The sequence below is a fragment of the Coenobita brevimanus genome, chromosome 101 (genome assembly GCF_032717465.1).
Source record: "Coenobita brevimanus isolate Jiangsu-jjx chromosome 101, ASM3271746v2, whole genome shotgun sequence".
Lineage (NCBI taxonomy): Eukaryota > Metazoa > Arthropoda > Malacostraca > Decapoda > Coenobitidae > Coenobita > Coenobita brevimanus.
In genome coordinates this window covers 3,419,240-3,439,822 of record NC_137054.1, presented here as the reverse complement: position 1 = coordinate 3,439,822, position 20,583 = coordinate 3,419,240, and the positions used below count along the sequence as shown (strand labels likewise).

Below are 20,583 nucleotides of genomic sequence, written 5' to 3'. Positions count from 1 at the left end.
GCCAGCAAAACAAGAAGGCTAAGGACTGAGAATGAGTGGCGCTGGGAGTGTGAAAAGTGTAATTGATTCAAGGGAGGGAGAAAATGACTGAAGAACTGTTGGAATAGGGATTAAATTATCAAGGTAAAGGTGAAAGGGGGGGGGCGGAGATGCGTAGGAAAATGAATCGAGTGGAGGAGTAAATGAAGGGAATATGAGGATGAGAAGTGAGAGTGTCGAGGAGAGTAAGAAAGTATTACGGAGAGGACGGGAGGGGCCTAGACAAAAAGTAGTCTGCAGGTAGGGAGAGAGAGAGATATATGAGGAGCTTGAGACTGTGAAAAGGACGACAGAGAGGGAGCATGTTCTTATTTATCAAGGACATTTGCCATGCTGTAGAATAAGTATACCTCAATACCAGTTGAGTATTATCAGAAACAATTTTTAAAAAGTTTCGGCACCAGTTTACTATAATCAACAGTCAGCTTAGTCGGAGGTTTCACTTTAATGATCACTCAAGTTTGGTAGTGGAGAGCATGGTAGCGCTATGGGTGAAACCTAAATGCATAAACATTCTTTCTTAAGCAGGCCTTAGGCTCATGGAAATTTGTAAATATAAAATCATGTACAACCATGAGCAAAAGTTCGCCAACACTTCTCTGCCGGCTGTGACGAGGGAAGGCGTTACCTATATTGTTTTGGTGATAGCAGTATGATGCACACAGCAAGAGAGTATGAGACGAAATGATAGATTTCTGTCGTTTGAGCAACAATGGAAAGCACAAAAGGCAGGACACAGTGATAACAGAGGATTGTCGTTGAAAACTTGCTCAAGGTTATGCTTACGTCTCTCGCCACGGGATGACTTTATTAGGAGGAATAAAATCATCTGTCGCTATCAGGAATCATAAATCATATATCACATTGGTAGTGAAGGGGCTACTGTAAGTTCCTTTCATCCCTGCAATAGGCCATGTTCTTCCAGGGATGAACAGAACCGTCCCGATGAAGCCCGAATGTAAGACGTTAGCGTAGTGCTTAAGGGAGATGTGAGACAGAGGAGTGTGCGGACAGGGACGCAAGAAAAGACTAAGGCCTGCTTGTACGCCCGGGTGTGTGTGTGTGTGTGTGTGTGTGTGTGTGTGTGTGTGTGTGTGTGTGTGTGTGTGTGTGTGTGTGTCTGTGTGTGTGTGTGTGTGTGTGTACGTGAGGGAATAGTTATACACAATAGTGACAGTCACATTAAGAGGAATCTGCAAATCACAACCCAAGTCTGGCCTGGCAGAAAAGTGAATGATCAATGCTCTGTATACGAGGAATTGAAAATTATAAAGGAGGTAAACGAGATGACAGTGTCGGAGTAGGAAAACATACTGGCCGGGGGATGAGTTACGGTAGGTCACTTATGATAACGATTATTCATAATAAATTGGAATGAACTCTGTGAAGTGAAAGTTTATTTTAACTATGCTGAAGCCTGGGAACTGAACGTTTTTGGTATCTTAAGAGGAACTTGGAGAATCGAGTGGTAGTGGTAACCTGCATCGAATTCTGGGAAATGAACGTTCGTGGTATTTGAAGAGAAACTCTGAGAAATGAGTGTTTGTGGTAACCTGCATTGAACTCCGGGAACTGAACGCTCGTGGTATATTGATGTAAACTCTGCTAATGGAACGTTTGAGATAACTTGGGATGAATTCTTAGAACTGAAAGTGAAATCCTTATTGCCATATTCTTGCTTGTTAAGTCCATCAATCCGGTGACGTATTTATTTTGATATCTGCTGCCCCCAGAAGATTTTATTAACCATATGGGATCTTGATTCACATCTGTCACATTATCTACTGCAAGAATAAATGAAAGACAGGAAGGGAAGAAAGAAACCAAACGATGATAGAAAGGAAATGAAGTATAAGTAGAAAGGATGATAGTAAAGAAAGTAAGAAAGAGGACGGAAGAAAAGGAGAAAAATGCGTGGAGGGAAAAGGAAAAGAAGAACAAAGGACAAGGAAAAAGGAAAAATGAAGAGGGAATGGAAGAGGATGACAAAGGAGGTTAAGGAAAAGGAGAAGAAAGGAACAGGGGTGTAAGAAAGCATATAAAAAAGATAGACACAGAAAGAAGAGGAAACATGAGGAGAAAAGAAAAGAGGAAAAGAAGGAGGGAAGAGGAAGGAGACGTGAACAAAAGTTAGGGCATTGCGAGGACGTATGGTCAGGGAGAGTTCAGTTCCAAGAATTTAGAGGGGGCGGAGAGGAAGGTAGGGGTAGGTAGGAATAGGGGAGGGAGCATGGAGGGAGGGAGCGAAACTAAGAGGGGGGATGTGCGGCAGAGCGAAATTACGAGAGGTGAGGAGGGGGTGCAGGGTAGGTAGGTAAGAGGGTGTAGGGTGGAAGAAAGATAAAGGTAGGTTAGGATGAAGGAGGGAAGAGAGGGAGGTAGGGGGATACAGGGAGATGGGAGGGTAAGGAAAGGTCTGGATGAGGAAGAGAAAAAAGGAAGGGAGAGATCAGGCTGAGGTTGGGAAGGGAGGTAAGTAGGGGGATGCAGGGCGAAAGACAGGTGAAGCAAGACAAACACGGTAGGAAGGTGGAAGAAAGGATGAGAGAGGACTGGAGGTAAAGAAATAAATTAGATGGAGGAAGAGATGAGGGAAGCGGGGGAGGCTAAGGGAAGTAAGAGAAACGAGTACAAAGGAAAGCGAACATCAACAGACATAATGGTCTTTTCAGTATCGTCTGCTGCAGATGTGACCAGCAGTGTAGTTTCATATTTCTGTAAGCTGAAGAAAATGATACAGAAGTAATAATTCTAGTTCAGCAGAGGTGTTTTTCTCTGTGTAATCCCGTACGACTCGATTAATGACTTGGTAAGGGGTTTGGTGATATTCTTTTGCAACAGTGCCGTTACCTCATCTGCTTAGTGAAATTGTCTGGCGTCGGTAACAAAGAAATGTGGAAAGGAGTTCTGGTATAAAAGATTTACTTTGGATTATTCTTACCGTGTAGTACGAAACTCAGCTGAAGACTGAACATAATCGTCTGAACGTTGCAAGAATTAAGATTCGCAAATTTTATCATATAACTGTGCGACAAAAAAAAGAAGAAAAGTAAACAAATGAACAGAGAAAAGGAAGGAGAGATGAAGGAGGGAACTAGGGAGAAAAGAATCCGTAATATGTACGACTCGAGAGAGAAGGAACCAGACAAAACAATATGAGAGCGAGAGAAAGAGACAGACAGACAGACAGACAAAGAAGACAGCAGCAATGGTAACAGCTTCCCTAAGATTCTCCAGTTACCCCTAAAAAGAAAACGAAAGTAATTTCGACCTGGCACAAAATTAAGGAGTAACTAATGGAATCCTGGTGATGTATTTCCTTCAACAAGAGGACGGTATTAAAGAGAGATGCCTTCGTGTGATGGCACCGATATAACCGGACAGCTCCACTGCTCTGTTATACAAGAGTCCATCAGTTTCCTGCTCATAGGTGAAAAGAAGGATGGTGAAATGCCGAAGGGCAGCTTCAGTCTTCATTCCACCGGGTTCACATCCAGATGAACCTGGGGTCCCAGCAACAATTAGAGGAATTTTAGGTAGTTCATTCTTGCTGTCATTAGATGATTTTACTCTACTTTGGAAAAAAAAAATCCGATCTGAAGGGGTTAGATGTGGCCTTCTCTCACTCCAGACTCTCACAACTAGGATGATATTAAAAAATAATAATAATTTAAACAATCGGCGGCTGGAAACATAAGAATATAAGAAGAGGGGATAATTGCAGTAGGCCAGTTGAACTATGCCAGGCAGTTCCTACAAGAGTAATTAAACTACTAGAATGAGATAAGGATAGTAAAGAAGGTGTGATGACATTATTGAGAAAAAATGTCATCACAACCGTCGACACTAGAAAAAAGAAGGGTAGAAGGAAAAGAAGAGGCGAAATAAAAAGAAAGGAAGACAGGAAAGAAAGAAGAAATTCAACGTAGGAAGGCAGAGAAATATGAGAACCACTACCATGAACTGCAGGAACATTCTTGTTGAAGTTTCACAAGAAAAAGAAATATATTTCATTTATCATTCATTCATTGCCAGACGCCATGTATCCCAAAGAGGGTGGCCAAGGGCTTAGAGTTAATTGTTTTACAGGGAGGGGCACTAATCCTCCATCAACCCCAGTTGACACGTAGGGATGCCAACAGCATCTGGTGTTCCCAGGCGGTCACCCATCCAAGTACTAACCAGACCCAACGTTGCTTAACTTCGCTGATCGGACGGGAAGCGGTGTACTCAACGTGGTATGGCCGTCTATGAGAAAATTAAAACGAAGCGAGCAAGACGAGGAACTCAGAAGTGCAACACCTGCTTCTTAAATGGACCTTGCCCTATGACAACTATCTTTGTCAGATTGTTTTTAAAAAATCGAAATACTCCATCCTAAACTAACTCTCAGTACTTTCACTACAATTGGTATAAACAATCGTAACCATCAAAACTACTTGAGCTGACCTTGCCCTATGATCATGACCTTTGACCTCCTTCTATAAAACTCAAATCACTTCCGCCGTGTCTAACTCTCAACTCACCAAGTTTAGTTCAAATCGACTTACAACTGTTTCATTTATAGAGACGAATGTGTGATCTTGCCCTGAGATCTTTACTTTTGATCCGATCTTCTCAGAACGGAAAAACCTAAAATTCCTACTCTACTTTCAGCTCCTGAACTGTATTGGTTCTAAGCATAATCATAAGTTTCTGAGTTGAACTTGCTCTGATGCCTTGATCTTTGACCCATTGCTCTTATAATCATGATCTCCCCTTCCATCAGAAACCTTAACCTTTTCTAGAAGTTTGATTTAAATCCCATTAAAATGGTTTGAGCTATTCTGTCAACACACAAACATAGAGAACACACATCCAGCGGCAGAATAGACCCACCTCAACCCTGCTTAACGGAAGACTAGATAGCAAGGAAACGAGAGAGAGAGAGAGAGAGAGAGAGAGAGAGAGAGAGAGAGAGAGAGAGAGAAGAAGAAGAAGAAGAAGATGAAGAAGAAGATGATGATGAAGAAGAAGATGAAAAAGAGGATGAAGAAGAAATAATCAAACAAGAGAGAAATAGGAGGAAGAGGGTAGGAGTACTGGGTAAGTAGACACGAGGAGGGGGTGAACGAAGGGAGACAGAGGAGAATGAGGGAGTATACATGGAAGTACATATGCGCTTAGCGGCCCTATGGGGCTGCTAAACGCTTGCTTCTGTCGACAGTACTCAGGCTTTGGCCACGAGTGAAAGTGAGGTGGGATGGACAAATATATTTCATTTAGAAATACAGCAGAGATCCTTATTAAAAACAATATTGTTGTGAGCAGGAACTGTGCTCAAACGCGTCTGTGAAAGTGAGCAAAAGAAACAAACGGCGAAATGCAGAAACAATCCTTCAGTCTCCAGTGTGTCCAAAAACAAATAACGGGCAGATATGTTCATTCGTTCAGCTCAATTTGGAAATTTCAATTAACGTGCATGGTGTGCTTGAAGGCTAACATTAAATACAGGGATGGGTTAAACAATACTGCCTCCCACACGGCTCGCGAGACATACTGAAACCATACTTGACATGGACCGCTTCTGACATACCGGGCACACCCATGCGAAATTTCAGCACATTCCAGCCAGTGGGATGACCTGTATGACCTGGCTCGTGCACATCTGACCGCACGCATTTATAATTTGTATCATCGTTGTCAGCTCGTCGTTCCGCATTTTGATGTATGGCACCTCGACATCCAAGGGGGCAAATGTGGAGAGACACACATAAGACAACGCTTATTCGCATAGTAGTACTGACAGAAGTACAGATAACTGGAAGCCTATTGGTCCATGACGAGGTTATCTGTTGGAATAATAAGCTTATTCTACAAAGAATTAATCGGTAAGACCGTCAAGAAAAAGGTAGCAAAAAAAAAAAAAAAAAAAAAGACCATGCTTGTTAGAAAGAAGTATGGAAATTTTTATGGAAGAGACACAACAGCTACTCTGGCACGAAGCAGGTACACAGTTGACTTTCCTTTTTTCTTTTCTTTTTTTTGTTGTTGTTAGGGGCGGGGGGAAGAGAGCTACAGTACTCTCTTAGGGATCCAGAACATTTTTTGAGGTCTGTTGATATTTCAAACTGTGCGTTATATTCCTTACAAGCCTCGCGATATAGAAACACTAGCATACAGACACGAACTTTGGATTATTGAAATTCTATATATTTGCAGGTATACTCGGTGTTGCTCCTGTAAAATCCTATGAAAATTCATTACCAACATTGCCTGGAACCCTGGACGGCCACTCCTGAGGGAGAAGACCCCCGGGACCCCATTTTACCCACTGAATGTATATTCCACCTTGGGCCCATTTCCCCAGGGTTACACTTCCGGACCTATAACTACCATGGAACTATTTTTCCACTACCCATCCACGCACCAAGCCTGCCCACCCACCTTACCCACCCTGCTCACCCCCACCAGTCCGTTCACCCCACCTTCCGACCCTTTGCAGCTGATAACTAGATGTGCACTCAATAGAGCACATCTCTCAGACAAAACAATGTAATTTCCAAACCACTTCTCATAATGGGTTAGGTTTTCTCATCACAGATGAGGGTATATATATATATATATATATATATATATATATATATATATATATATATATATATATATATATATATATATATATATATATATATATATATATCTGACTTTGCCCTTTTTTGTGTTAGGAAGAATAAACAAAAGGCTAGGAGTCAGCAATTGTTCCTTCCAGGAAAAAATTAACAAGATAACAGAGAGCCAAATTTAAGATTCGTTCATTTCGAGGTGCCTGGACACAGTGTTTAAAAGACTGGAGGACATATTTCTCTGTTGCGTACACGAAGGACTGAGAGCAACAATGAACTCTTTCATCAGAGAGTTGAACAGCAAGTGTCACTAGCAAGAGACCTACTTCAAGCTAAAAAAAAAAAAAAAAAAAAAAAAAATCATCTCGAGGTTGGAAGATTACCCGGTAACTAAAACATATTTAATCTGGCTGAAGGGTTACTCGATGTACAGAAGCCATATTCACCAATGTATGGAGTACATCTACGTGTGTGTGTGTGTGTGTGTGTGTGTGTATCAGCGCAATGAAAGGGGGAAGGAGGAGTCTCAGACAATCTGCATCACCTGTAAAAGGAGAGAACTCAGTTACTTTTCTCTTCACCATCTCTCCCAGTCTCACTGACTTGATTCAGCCTATCTCTCTTCTCAGCAGTGTTGCAACTCTCTGTTATACCGCCTGGTTCCCGGTTTCTGTTCTGACCGATGTGCTTGTATTCTTCCTTTATCTAGTTGCACACTCTTCTTCTTTGTTCAACTCTCCAGTGCAAGAATCAAGAGTTATTCTCAGTCATTCATACATGTGCGCGTAACTGTGGTAAATTAATTAATGAGGTTAATTAATGAAGTAAGTTTCTCACTTTCTGTTTCTCACTGCATATAATCTAAATATATTACAATACTCTGCCCAGGCAACTCGAAATCAACGAATATTGACTCTCATCAGTTTGATTTTGAAGACACAAATCTGACGCTAAGTTTACAGCTATGGGATAATATCTTTTGATATATGGATCTCTCTCTCTTGAAAGGACGAAGCTCTCAACCTCATGCTGTGAATAATACATATCAGGCAACATAGTACATTGGTTTGAGTAGTATTAAAAGAGCTAAATAAAAAAAAAATCACATTTATTAAGCAATGTACTGTACAATACATACATATCGATGTTTAACATCCATTCCTTCTCACAAAAATATTCTTGCTTTGGGAGGTGGAATTAGCAGTATGGAGGAAGAAAAATGGTGCGTACGTACGTGGAAGGTAACGATGCTTGTGTTACTATGTCTGAAGTATAAAGTGGTGAATTTTTGCATGTGTTAAAATTGAATACATAAGGACGGGAGAGTGTTTTGTTCAAAGGGATCGCTGGGCATCGTAGGGGCAGGAGGAACCTTGTTCCACTTTTGCGAAACGAGAGGTGTCTACGTTGATATCCTCAAAGGCCTTCTGGCACTTCCGAAGGTGGCTGTCAGAGAGTGACGGGGAGCGGGAGAAGATGAAGGCGAAATCACTATAGTAACCAAAGTTGTACTCGACGCAGGAGTACACGCAGGAATAGTTGTCGTAGTCGGTATCGAGGACTGTGTAGGGAGCTGCGAACACTGTGGGACGAAGGACATTAAATTAGTGATTAAATATATACATATTCTTTAAAAAATGCAATAAGTACTCCAGTTTTGATTTTAACTGAGATCTAGACGATGCTGATTACAAACTTACTATTTTCATAGTCGATGGAAAGTACTGGGACGCCAAGTGGGTTGGGGTAAATTTTGCCATTGTGCCTCATAAGACTGCCATCATATGCGATGCCAGTCGACTTAGCCTCAAAGCCGTGGCCATCTGATGAAGAAAGATAAGGGTGAATAGAACAGCTCAAAGTGTAAGTTAATAGTAGGAGAGAGAGAGAGAGAGAGAGAGAGAGAGAGATTTCCTTCAACGCTTCCAAGATATCGTTATTAATGCATATTTCATATAATAAAACTGAAATTTGAAGTCACCTCAAAGAAAGAAACAGTTGGTCTCTTTTCAGTGAACAGTGACAGCTTGTAAGTTTAAAAAGGCTACATATTTATTGTACTTACCAAATGTGTACTCTGCGTTGAGGCACTTCTCAATGGGGTTGTAGGGATTATTAGTGAGAGCGACCATGTACCAGCTGCCAGCGTACTGCAATAAGGGAAAACATTTGTTAAAAAAAAAAAATGTAGTAATACGAGTCACGGTACCTAAGTAACGCTTACATTGCCACAGACAATCACTGAATGAGGTTCTAAAAAGGAAAAAAAAAAAGTATGAAATTGTATTTTGCTACAAAAAGTTATATGATTATCAGTCTCTCATGCAACATCATTACATTTCTAAACAATACATGTAAATATCTCAGCCCCGGTGCACTGTAAAGCTCACCTTGGCGTGATTAGGCTGCTGCTGCTGCCAGAGGCCCTCCGTGTTCACGGCGGGACACTTCCCGGGAACAACGAAGTCGGGTATCTTGTCGGCTGCAGCGAAGGCCACCAGGGCCAGCACGAGGCAGAGAGAATTCATCTTGAGTGTGATGCCTGTTCCTGAATGAAGACGGCAGGCCACACAACCTATTTATATGTACTTGACCCCGGGAAACATACGCCACGCCCCCGTGAGTCTGTTATATAATACAGTTCGTGGAAGTCCATCAACTATGTGGAGTTTTCATTAAAGACGATATTGTGATTCGTATTATACATCAGCACCTGAGGATTTAATTAAACCCCAATTTTCCATTGTCATGTATATTTCACACATTTAAAGTTAAAAAAAAATATATGTTCAAGAGCACCTGCAGAATGAAACAGGAGAATGCTGGCATCTCCTCTCCTCCAGTCCCAGGATTAGGGGAGGGGAGGGGATGCAGTTCTCCCATATATACGGTTGAGCGGAGCAGTGGACTCAGTGTCTGCTCAACGGTCAAGATGTATGCGGCTGTCCTCATCGCCTCTCTTGTAGCCTGCGTGGCAGGAGACGCCATCCCTAGTTTCGTGAAACCCGGCAAGTGCGCCAAAGTTAACAACCAGGACAACTTCGACTTGAGATTAGTAAGAACACTGTTAATTTTTTACGAGAACTGTTATCAGCAAGTATGATTTACACATGAAATATTATACATATCAGCTCAATGTTTTATTTTTTCCTATTTTTCTTATACTTCTTTTTTTTTTTCTCCTTAGTACTCTGGCCGCTGGTATTGGACCCACATGATAGAAAATGCCTACCTTCCCGCCTCATCCTGCATCCACTCCACCTACGACTACTCCGACACTGACTATGGCTTCAAGGTGGCCACGGCTGGTTTCAACGCTGCCGATGACTACGTTCAGACGGAAGGCAAAATCTATCCCACCAAGGAGTTCCCAGCAGCCCATATGCTACTTGACTTCCCATCAGGTAATTTGCTGAAACGCTCATCATTTTTATAATCATCCTAAAATATAATAGCTCACATACATTAACTGGACTGAAAGTGAGACACAGATACAGTAATTCCTATTAGAAGAGAAGTGCATCACGATTGTAATTAAATGTGAGATACTTCTTTTAACTCATCTTGCTTCATGTCAAAGGTCTAATAAAAGACACACACACACACACACACACACACACACTTCATAACAACTTGGGAATGACACTTAGCATACATGGTGCACTGTTTTTACGTCTTGATGCAGGTTTTTATTTTATACAAAAGCAGGCAGGAGCTATGTTTACTATATGCTCTGTTTTCTATACTCCCTTCATGCATTTACCACTGTTCTGTTATTGCACCTTAGTAGTCTTCAGTCACCTTCATTTTCTCTCCATTCGTAACGCGGAGAAAAACTCCCACCTCAAAATGTTTCTTATGCTTCTCTAAAATCACCTTTAATCTTCGTCACTGCAAAAAATTCTTACCACTCCGAACTAGTCAAAAAAAAAAAAAAAAAAGTTTTCTACGCATTGTTAGAAAAAAAAAAAAAAAAAAAAAGACTATCACCTTTCATTAGATTTGACTCCACAACTAGCCATTCTTCACTTCTTACACTCCCGCGTCATCAGACCTTGGCTTAGTCTCTTTCACACACACACACACACACACACACACACACACACACACACATATAGATAGATAGATAGATATAGATATACTGTATAGATAGATAGATAGATATTGCAGATATGCCTATATAAATATATATGTACATAGTTATATACATATCTTTTTTTTTCATGTATAGTCTCTACTTACTTCTCTTTACTTAACATTTTCAGAGAGACATTTTGGTTCCAGCGTATCCTCTTTCCTTCATTAGGATATCCATCTCTGTGTCGACATCATCCATTTTTCCTTTCCTTTCCTCCTTCTCCTTCCACATCTTACCACGCATTTTTATTTATGTCGCCTTTTAATGTAATGAGGCATTTTCTTCTGTCCATTACGAAGCGACAGTTTTGGGTTAATCACAGAATATCTAAACCCCATTCTAGGTGTACAAACCGTTACTCCTCGAATTATTTTTCATTTTCATTCGTACCTGCAGAATTTTAAGATATTTCCATTCATATTCTTTCAGTATTAGCAATCCTTTTTCCCTTTATTCATCCGTTGTACTCTGTGTTTCCTTCCATACAACAATCAAACTGATCAACCCTCTATCTGCACAGTTCCTTCACGTCGTAGCTGTAACACAACCCAATATATGCCTCTCTAAAACAGTGTTAATTAGGTTTCTATTTATATTCTCTTCAACCTCAGATGCTCAGGTGTATCCGTACACATTGTCTCCTGTTCCCTCTTCTTTGAAATTACTACAGTGATGTGGTGTGTATAATGGCTCGTTGCTTTGTTCCAGTGTTCGCTGCTCCTTATGAGGTGATCGAGACCGACTACGAGACTTATTCCTGCATCTACTCCTGCATCGAGACCAACGGCTTCAAGTCTGAGTTCGGGTTCGTGTTCTCCCGCAGCCCCAACACGGACGGCCCCGCCGGCGCCAAGTGTGCCTCCGTCTTTGAGAAGAACGGGGTCAACTTCTCCAATTTTAAGCCTGTCTCACAGACAGCGGGATGTGTTTATAGAGCATAGATGTTCCTGCCCTGCCCACCCACGCTTAATTTTTACGTACGAATGCTTCTTCGTGTCATGAATATTTCCCACTGTACCTTTAGTCTCATCCCGATTTCACCAACATAATATCTCGTATACCATACTCTTCATGCAGTTTTCATTCACTGCTGTTTTACTTTCTATACATCTGCATTTATAATTCTGTTCCAACGATATTTCACTTAATAGACACATGAAGGTCTCCTACTTTTACGAACAGTCATTTTACTGAAAAATATCAATATGTATATTAAATCATTTTTTTTCTTTGATAATTGTATTTTTATTCGTGTTAAATATCACATCAAGTCGAATTGTGATATCATGTATGTACTGTGAATATGCTTTCTTGTTTACATCACAATAAATGAGAGTAAATCGTCAACGAAGATTGCATGTTTCCGTTATACCTGCTTTGGCTGATGAGATAACAACAGTACTCGAGTGTGTGTGTGTGTGTGTGTGTGTGTGTGTGTGTGTGTGTGTGTGTGTGTGTGTGTGTGTGTGTCTGTGTGTGTGTGAATTATGAGAGAGAGAGAGAGAGAGAGAGAGAGAGAGAGAGAGAGTAGTGAAGTGTAAGATACATCTTTGTACACTACCAGGGTTACCCGGCAATTCCAGAGCAAGAAATCAATAAAAATAATAAGTCTATGTCCACACATACCGCCACTGCCTGGAGCCATGAGAGTCCAGCCCCATGTGAGGGACAACTCCTTTAGTCCCACTTTATCTACCGGTTGTATATTCAACTTTAGGGACATAGTCATCACCAGGGATGCATTCCTCATGAACCTATTCCTGCCGTGGGACTAATTCCTGTTGACCTATATTACCTCTTCCCTCCCACCAGTCCAACCTTCCCACCTTGCTTATCAACACACCCACTCATTCACACTCGCACACCTTTCTGTTCACTTAATCAGCTACCCACCCAGGCACATCACGCCGATCCATTTATCCACCGACACACCCGACCCATCGGAGTTAATATTAATATAGCTGCAGGAGGATGAAAAACTCATCAATACTTCGCCATCGTGTTTCCATCATGTTTAATTGAATGTTTGTACTTAGTTCTGCTTATGGCCATCAGAGCCACCACTAAAGCAACTATAATGTACACATCTACAATCATCGTGAAAAGTTACATCTGTTAGAGTTACTTAGAATTCTCTACCATCGATTTCCATGGAGGGTAGACAGACAGATAGATTAATTTTCTCTTTGTTTTTTATGTATATGTATTATATATATATATATATATATATATATATATATATATATATATATATATATATATATATATATATATATTCATTTATACTGGTTATGTATATTTTTATAAAATGTAATATAAATATTATTTCTATATCTATCTATATACGAGTATCTATATATATATATATATATATATATATATATATATATATATATGTCTGAGTCTATCTATCTACCTATTTATCTATCAATATGTATCTATCTATCCTTATATATATATATATATATATATATATATATATATATATATATATATATATATATCATCCATCATCCAATCCTACATTGCCCCATGAGGAGCGTAGGAGCCCAGGGTTAGGCAGTTGGTCCCGACATTTAAGATGAGAGTGACCAGCCTCACTCATCCCTGAGTGGCATTACATGGGCAATCAACCCCAACCATCTCTTGGATATAAACCTTCACCGGCTCAATCCGATTGGAGTGCAATAATTACCCACTAAACCACCAGGCGCCAAAATTTGGTTATATGGTTACCACCCAGCGTAGTAAATGGTTTCCTGGTGCACAGGAAACCATTTGGCTTGTCACTCAGTGTAGAGTCACCCACAGGCTGAAGGAAGAGGAAAGAATGAAGGAAAGAAAGACAGAAGAGAGAGTGTAAAGTCACCTGTAGGCAGAAGGTCAAGGAAAGAATGAAGGAAAGAAGGACAGAAGAAAATGGAAGGAAAGAAGGATGGAGAAGAAAGGGCAGACACCCAAGAGCAGCACTACATCGAGTGAGTGGATGGTGAGCGCCCCCACCTACCACAATAGATATATATATATATATATATATATATATATATATATATATATATATATATATATATATATATATATATATATCCATCCATTATCTAATCCTACGTTGCCCCATGAGGAGCGTAGGAGCCCGGGGCTAAGAAAGTTGGTCCTGGGATTTAAGATGAGAGTGACCAGCCTCACTCATCCCTGAGTGGCATTACGGGAGCAATAAACTCCAACCATCCCTTGGATATAAACCTTCACCGGCTCAATCCGACTGGAGCACCGTTGTTACCCACTAAACCACCATATATATATATATATATATATATATATATATATATATATATATATATATATATATACAATTATATAAAGCATCAAAGATGGTTGATCACAAAGATATTTTCACAGGTGGTATTATGATAACATTTAATGCAACATTATTACATTACTCCTCGCGCAAATACAGGTACCAAGGGATAGGTACGCTGAATTTAGTCTTTCCATTGCTTGACGTCATTTAACCTTTCCTCGCAAGATTTTTTTTTTTTTTTTTATCGTATGTGAGTGTTCAAGTTATCTCACAATGTACGATGCAGTTTTTGAAGAGTTTTCGAACTGGTGGGGTGAGACAGAGCCATGTACAGCTTTTTTTTTTTTTTTTTTTTTTTTTTTTTTTTTTTTTTTTTTTTTTTTTTTTTTTTTTTTAGAAGGGATTTACCATATGCCGAATAGAATTGTCTTGTGGTATGATAAGTAACTTATAATGTTTAATCGGATTGAAGGGGTTACTTGCTGTACAGACGCCTTATTCGTCCATGTGTGGAGTTCAACAGTTAAGTGTGTGTGTGTGTGTGTGTGTGTGTGTGTGTGTGTGTTAGGGCAGGGGAAGTGGGAAGGAAGGGTCTCAAGTAAAAATTTGTTGTACTCTTAAAAAGGGAGTCTCAGTTCCTTTCCTTTCACCAACTCTCCTCCTAATGCTTACTTCCATCAATATATCTCTCTTCTCATCAGTGCTGCATCGCTGTACTTCTTGTTACTGTTCTTCAAATGTATCTGCTTCTGTTCCTCCTCTGTCTACTTATACACTCTCCTTCTTTGTCCCGCTCTCCAGGGCAAGAATCACCCAGTATTCTCAATCATTCTCAAATGTGGGAGTGGAAAATTATTAAACTAAGCTTCTAAGCTTTTTTCGTTTTCCACTGCTTATAATCACCATATATTATTATGCTCTGCCTAGGCATCTCGACATGAAGGAATATTAACTTTCTCACTATCATTTGAAAGAAACAAATTTGAAAACATACAACCATGGGATACCATTTCTTCATATAAATATCAACCTGTGTCTTAAATTGATGAAGTTCTAAACTTTATACTAGCACAAATACATATGAATGTAATTAATAGATTGGTTTGAGTGGTATTAAAAGAAGTAAATAAAAACGATCACATTTATTAACCACTGTACACTACATACTTATCGACATTAAACGCCTGTTCTTTATCACAAAATTATTCATTTGTGAGGTGAAATTAGCAGTACGGAGGAAAAAAAACATTATGGTGTGTATGTGCTAGGTAACATTGTAGGTGTTATGGCTGAATCATGGAGTGGTGAAGTTGTGGATATGTTTAAACTGAACACGTAGGGTTGGGAGAGTGTTTTGTTCAAAGGGATCGCTGGGCATCGTAGGAGCAGGAGGAACCTTGTTCCACTTTTACGAAACGAGAGGTGTCTACGTTGATGTCCTCAAAGGCCTTCTGGCACTTCCGAAGGAGGCTGTCAGAGAGTGACGGGGAGCGGGAGAAGATGAAGGCGAAATCACTATAGTAACCAAAGTTGTACTCGACGCAGGAGTACACGCAGGAATAGTTGTCGTAGTCGGTATCGAGGACTGTGTAGGGAGCTGCGAACACTGTGGGACGAAGGACATTAAATTAGTGATTAAATATATACATTTTTTTTTTAATGCAATAAGTACTCCAGTTTTGATTATAACTGAGATCTCGACGAAGCTGATTACAAACTTACTATTTTCATAGTCGATGGAAAGTACTGGGACGCCAAGTGGGTTGGGGTAAATTTTGCCATTGTGCCTCATAAGACTGCCATCATATGCGATGCCAGTCGACTTAGCCTCAAAGCCGTGGCCATCTGATGAAGAAACATAAGGGTGAATATAACAGCTCAAAGTGTAGTTAATAGTAGGAGAGAGAGAGAGAGAGAGAGAGAGAGAGAGAGATTTCCTTCAACGCTTCCAAGATATCGTTATTAATACATATTCCATATAATAAAACTAAAATTTGAAGTCACCTCAAAGAAATAAACAGTTGGTCTCTTTTCAGTGAACAGTGACAGCTTGTAAGTTTAAAAAGGCTACATATTTATTGTACTTACCAAATGTGTACTCTGCGTTGAGGCACTTCTCAATGGGGTTGTAGGGATTATTAGTGAGAGCGATCATGTACCAGCTGCCAGCGTACTGCAATAAGGGAGGGCATTTGTTTAAAAAAAAAAAATGTAATACGAGGCATGGTACCTAAGTAACGTTTACATTACCACAGAGAATCACTGAATGAGGTTCTTAAAAGGAAAAACAAAGTATGAAATTGTATTTTCCTACAATATAGAAAACAGCAAAAAGTTATATGATTATCAGTCTCTCATGCAACATCATTACATTTCTATTAAAAAAAAAAATACATATAAAAATCTCAGCCCCGGTAAACTGTGAAGCTCACCTTGGCGTGATTAGGCTGCTGCTGCTGCCAGAGGCCCTCCGTGTTCACGGCAGGACACTTCCCGGGAACGATGAAGTCGGGTATCTTGTCGGCTGCAGCGAAGGCCACCAGGGCCAGCACGAGGCAGAGAGAATTCATCTTCAGTGTGATGCCTGTTCCTGAATGAAGACGACTGGCCACACAACCTATTTATATGCACTTGACCCCGGGAAACATACGCCACGCCCCCGTGAGTCTGTTATATAATACAGTTCGTGGAAGTCCATCAACTATGTGGAGTTTTCATTAAACACCATATTGCGATTCGCATTATACATCAGCACCTGAGGATTTAACTAAACCCCAATTTTCCATTGTCATGTATATTTCACACGTATAAAGTTATAACATAAAAAAAAATATATATGTTCAAGAGCACCTGCAGAATGAAACAGGAGAATGCTGGCATCTCCTCTCCTCCAGTCCCAGGATTAGGGGAGGGGAGGGGATGCAGTTCTCCCATATATACGGTTGAGCGGGGCAGTGGACTCAGTGTCTGCTCAACCGTCAAGATGTATGCAGCTGTCCTCATCGCCTCTCTTGTAGCCTGCGTGGCAGGAGACGCCATCCCTAATTTCGTGAAACCCGGCAAGTGCGCCAAAGTTAACAACCAGGACAACTTCGACCTGAGATTAGTAAGAACACTGTTAATTTATTACGAGAACTGTCATCAGCAAATATGATTTACACATGAAATATTATACATATCTGCTCAATGTTTTATTTTTTCCCTTTTTTTCTTATACTTTTTTTTTTTCTCCTTAGTACTCTGGCCGCTGGTATTGGACCCACATGATAGAAAATGCCTACCTTCCCGCCTCATCCTGCATCCACTCCACCTACGACTACTCCGACGCTGATTATGGTTTCAAGGTGGCCACGGCTGGTTTCAACGCTGCCGATGATTACGTTCAGATGGAAGGCAAAATCTATCCCACCAAGGAGTTCCCAGCAGCCCATATGCTACTTGACTTCCCATCAGGTAATTTGCTGAAACGCTCATCATTTTTATAATCATCCTAAAATATAATATTAATCTCATACACATTAACTGGACTGAAAGTGAGACACAGATACAGTAATTCCTATTAGAAGAGAAGTGCATCACGATTTTCATTAAATGTGAGATGCTTCTTTTAACTCATCTTGCTTCATGTCAAAGGTCTAATAAAAGACACACACACACACACACACACACACACACACACACTTCATAACATCTTGGGAATGACACTTAGCATACATGGTGCACTGTTTTTATGTCTTGATGCAGGTTTTTATTTTATACAAAAGCAGGCAGGAGCTGTGTTTACTATATGCTCTGTTTTCTATACTCCCTTCATGCATTTACCACTATTCTTTTATTGCACCTATAGTAGTCTTCACTCACCTTCATTTTCTCTCCATTCGTACTGCGGAGAAAAACTCCCAGCTCAAAATGTTTCTTATGCTTCTCTAAAATCACCTTTAATCTTCGTCACTGCAAAAAATTCTTACCACTCCGAACTAGTCAAAAAAAAAAAAAAAGTTTTCTACGCATTTAAAAAAAAAAAAAAAAAAAAAGACCATCACCTTTCATTAGATCTGAATCCAAAATTAGCCATTTTTCACTTCTTACACTCCCGCGTCATCAGGCCCTGGCTTAGTCTCTTTCACACACACACACACACACACACACACACATATATATATATATATATATATATATATATATATATATATATATATATATATATATATATAGATAGATAGATAGATAGATATAGATGTAGATAAAGATATGCTGTATATTATATATACAGTATATTGTAGATATGCCTATATAAAAATATATGTATACCCTGTATAGTTATAAACATATTATCTTTTTTTTTCATGTATGGTCTCTACTTACTTCTCTTTACTTAACATTTTCAAAGAGACATTTTGGTTCCAGCGTATCCTCTTTCCTTCATTAGAATATCCATCCCCGAGTCGACACCATCCATTTTTCCTTTCCTTTCCTCCTTCTCCCACATCTTACCACGCATTTTTATTTATGTCACCTTTTAATGTCATGAGGCATTTTCTTGTGTTCATTACGAAGCGATAGTTTTGGGTTAATCACAGAATATCTAAACCCCATTCTCAGTGTACAAGCCGTTACTCATTCTCGAATTATTTTTCATTTTCATTCGTACCTGCAGTATTTTAAGATATTACCATTTATATTCTTTCAGTATTAGCAATCCTCTCTTCTTTTATTCATCCGTTGTATTCTGTGTTTCCTTCCATACAACAATCAAAATGATCAACCCTCTATCTGCACAGTTCCTTCACGTCGTAGCTGTAACACAACCCAATATATGCCTCTCTAAAACAGTGTTAATTAGGTTTCTATTTATATTCTCTTCAACCTCAGATGCTCAGGTGTATCCGTACACATTGTCTCCTGTTCCCTCTTCTTTGAAATTACTACAGTGATGTGGTGTGTATAATGGCTCGTTGCTTTGTTCCAGTGTTCGCTGCTCCTTATGAGGTGATCGAGACCGACTACGAGACTTATTCCTGCATCTACTCCTGCATCGAGACCAACGGCTTCAAGTCTGAGTTCGGGTTCGTGTTCTCCCGCAGCCCCAACACGGACGGCCCCGCCGGCGCCAAGTGTGCCTCCGTCTTTGAGAAGAACGGGGTCAACTTCTCCAATTTTAAGCCTGTCTCACAGACAGCGGGATGTGTTTATAGAACATAGGCGTACTTGCCCCGTCCCCCCTTTTCTTTACTTGCGAATATTCCTCCGTCATGAATATTTACCACTGTCTCTTTAGTCTCCTACAGATTTCAGTCACATAATAACTCGTATTCCTAACACTTCCTACAGACTTCACTCACTCTGCTGTTTTACTTGCAATACATTAGCCTTTACCAAACTGATCTCCTGCTCCTTTAGTATTTCGTTCCAAAGACATTAATTAGCTGGCACATCAAAGTCTCAGACTTTACGAAGAATCGTTTTCCACGAAAATTATAGCAGTGTGTATATTAAACGATTTTTTTCTTTGGCATCTTTATTTTGATTCACGTATAATATCACATCAATTAGAATTGTGATATCATGTATGTACTGTGTATATGCTTTCAAATTTACATAATAAATGTCAGTACACCGTCATTGTCAACGAAGTTTGCTTGTTATTATTATACTCACTTATACTTTGATGTTATAAGCAGTGTTCGTGTCTGTGTGTGTGTCTGTGTGTGTGTGTGTGTGTGTGTGTGTGTGCGTGATACAAAGCGTTAGGAGAAATACATTGAGGTGGTTTGGTCACGTGAAGAGGATGGAGAGCGAGAGACTGCCAGTGAGGTGGAGAGTGGGAGAGGCCGAGGATGAGAAGGAGGGATGGAGTGGAGAGGTATATGGGAAGGGGGGGGTGAACTAAGAGCAAGGAAGTGAAGTGGCATTAGACAGGGCGACAAGGAGGAGATTTGTTTGTGGCCACCTCTTACGGGATTGAGGCGTCTGTATATATATATATATATATATATATATATATATATATATATATATACAGTATATATATATATATTTTTTTTTTCAGAGAGAGAGACAGACAGACAGAGAGAGACAGAGACAAAGACAGACAGGCAGACAGACAGACAGAAAAACAAACAGAAAAACAGACAAAGACGAGTAGTTTGATTCACTAGCATGGGTAACCGACGTTTCGCTGGTATATATACTGTATGTGTGTGTGTGTGTGTGTGTGTGTGTGTGTATATACTGTATATATATATATATATATATATATATATATATATATATATATATATATATATATATATATATATATAGTGTGGTAGGTGGGGGCGCTCACCATCCACTCACTCGAAGTAGTGCTGCTGTCGGGTGTCTGCCCTTTCCTCTCCTCCATCCTTCTTTCCTTCCATCCTCTTCTGTCTTTCTTTCCTTAATTCTTTCCTTGTCCTTCTGTCTACGGGTGACTTTACACTCCCTCTTGTGTCTTTCTTTCCTTCATTCTTTCCTCTTCC

The 20,583-nt window shown here is 39.9% G+C and overlaps 4 protein-coding genes and 1 non-coding gene across 5 annotated transcripts; 2 read left to right on the top strand and 3 right to left on the bottom strand.

Moving 5' to 3' along the window:
• Window positions 1–4,172: 4,172 nt before the first annotated feature.
• Window positions 4,173–4,291, bottom strand: LOC145415275 (5S ribosomal RNA). The gene has a single exon (XR_013900052.1). It is a non-coding gene; the product is annotated as a 5S ribosomal RNA (ribosomal RNA).
• A 3,687-nt stretch (window positions 4,292–7,978) lies between these two features.
• LOC145414828 (crustacyanin-C1 subunit-like) lies at window positions 7,979–9,172 on the bottom strand. The gene is made up of 4 exons (XM_080284247.1): window positions 9,035–9,172; window positions 8,710–8,794; window positions 8,345–8,467; window positions 7,979–8,226 (listed from the first exon to the last, which is right to left on the bottom strand). The coding sequence occupies exons 1-4, from the start codon at window positions 9,170–9,172 to the stop codon at window positions 7,979–7,981; spliced, it is 594 nt and encodes a 197-aa protein (XP_080140373.1).
• A 404-nt stretch (window positions 9,173–9,576) lies between these two features.
• Window positions 9,577–11,723, top strand: LOC145415138 (crustacyanin-A2 subunit-like). Its single transcript, XM_080284557.1, has 3 exons — window positions 9,577–9,699; window positions 9,832–10,048; window positions 11,491–11,723. Exons 1-3 carry the CDS (start codon window positions 9,577–9,579, stop codon window positions 11,721–11,723), a joined length of 573 nt encoding a protein of 190 aa, XP_080140683.1.
• A 3,718-nt stretch (window positions 11,724–15,441) lies between these two features.
• Window positions 15,442–16,653, bottom strand: LOC145415119 (crustacyanin-C1 subunit-like). The gene is made up of 4 exons (XM_080284536.1): window positions 16,516–16,653; window positions 16,172–16,256; window positions 15,806–15,928; window positions 15,442–15,689 (listed from the first exon to the last, which is right to left on the bottom strand). Exons 1-4 carry the CDS (start codon window positions 16,651–16,653, stop codon window positions 15,442–15,444), a joined length of 594 nt encoding a protein of 197 aa, XP_080140662.1.
• A 413-nt stretch (window positions 16,654–17,066) lies between these two features.
• On the top strand, window positions 17,067–19,285 carry LOC145415140 (crustacyanin-A2 subunit-like). Its single transcript, XM_080284560.1, has 3 exons — window positions 17,067–17,189; window positions 17,320–17,536; window positions 19,053–19,285. Exons 1-3 carry the CDS (start codon window positions 17,067–17,069, stop codon window positions 19,283–19,285), a joined length of 573 nt encoding a protein of 190 aa, XP_080140686.1.
• Window positions 19,286–20,583: the final 1,298 nt, after the last annotated feature.

Excerpts from the sequence above, each read along its gene's own strand:
- LOC145415138 (XM_080284557.1), top strand. The coding sequence starts at position 9,577 with ATGTATGCGGCTGTCCTCATCGCCTCTCTTGTAGCCTGCGTGGCAGGA. Across the intron at positions 9,700-9,831 it reads ACAACTTCGACTTGAGATTA|TACTCTGGCCGCTGGTATTG; the intron begins GTAAGAACACTG and ends TTTTCTCCTTAG. Across the intron at positions 10,049-11,490 it reads GCTACTTGACTTCCCATCAG|TGTTCGCTGCTCCTTATGAG; the intron begins GTAATTTGCTGA and ends GCTTTGTTCCAG.
- LOC145415140 (XM_080284560.1), top strand. The coding sequence starts at position 17,067 with ATGTATGCAGCTGTCCTCATCGCCTCTCTTGTAGCCTGCGTGGCAGGA. Across the intron at positions 17,190-17,319 it reads ACAACTTCGACCTGAGATTA|TACTCTGGCCGCTGGTATTG; the intron begins GTAAGAACACTG and ends TTTTCTCCTTAG. Across the intron at positions 17,537-19,052 it reads GCTACTTGACTTCCCATCAG|TGTTCGCTGCTCCTTATGAG; the intron begins GTAATTTGCTGA and ends GCTTTGTTCCAG.
- LOC145415119 (XM_080284536.1), bottom strand. The coding sequence starts at position 16,653 with ATGAATTCTCTCTGCCTCGTGCTGGCCCTGGTGGCCTTCGCTGCAGCC. Across the intron at positions 16,257-16,515 it reads AGCAGCCTAATCACGCCAAG|TACGCTGGCAGCTGGTACAT; the intron begins GTGAGCTTCACA and ends CCCTTATTGCAG. Across the intron at positions 15,929-16,171 it reads CAACGCAGAGTACACATTTG|ATGGCCACGGCTTTGAGGCT; the intron begins GTAAGTACAATA and ends TTTCTTCATCAG.
- LOC145414828 (XM_080284247.1), bottom strand. The coding sequence starts at position 9,172 with ATGAATTCTCTCTGCCTCGTGCTGGCCCTGGTGGCCTTCGCTGCAGCC. Across the intron at positions 8,795-9,034 it reads AGCAGCCTAATCACGCCAAG|TACGCTGGCAGCTGGTACAT; the intron begins GTGAGCTTTACA and ends CCCTTATTGCAG. Across the intron at positions 8,227-8,344 it reads TTCCATCGACTATGAAAATA|TGTTCGCAGCTCCCTACACA; the intron begins GTAAGTTTGTAA and ends TTCGTCCCACAG.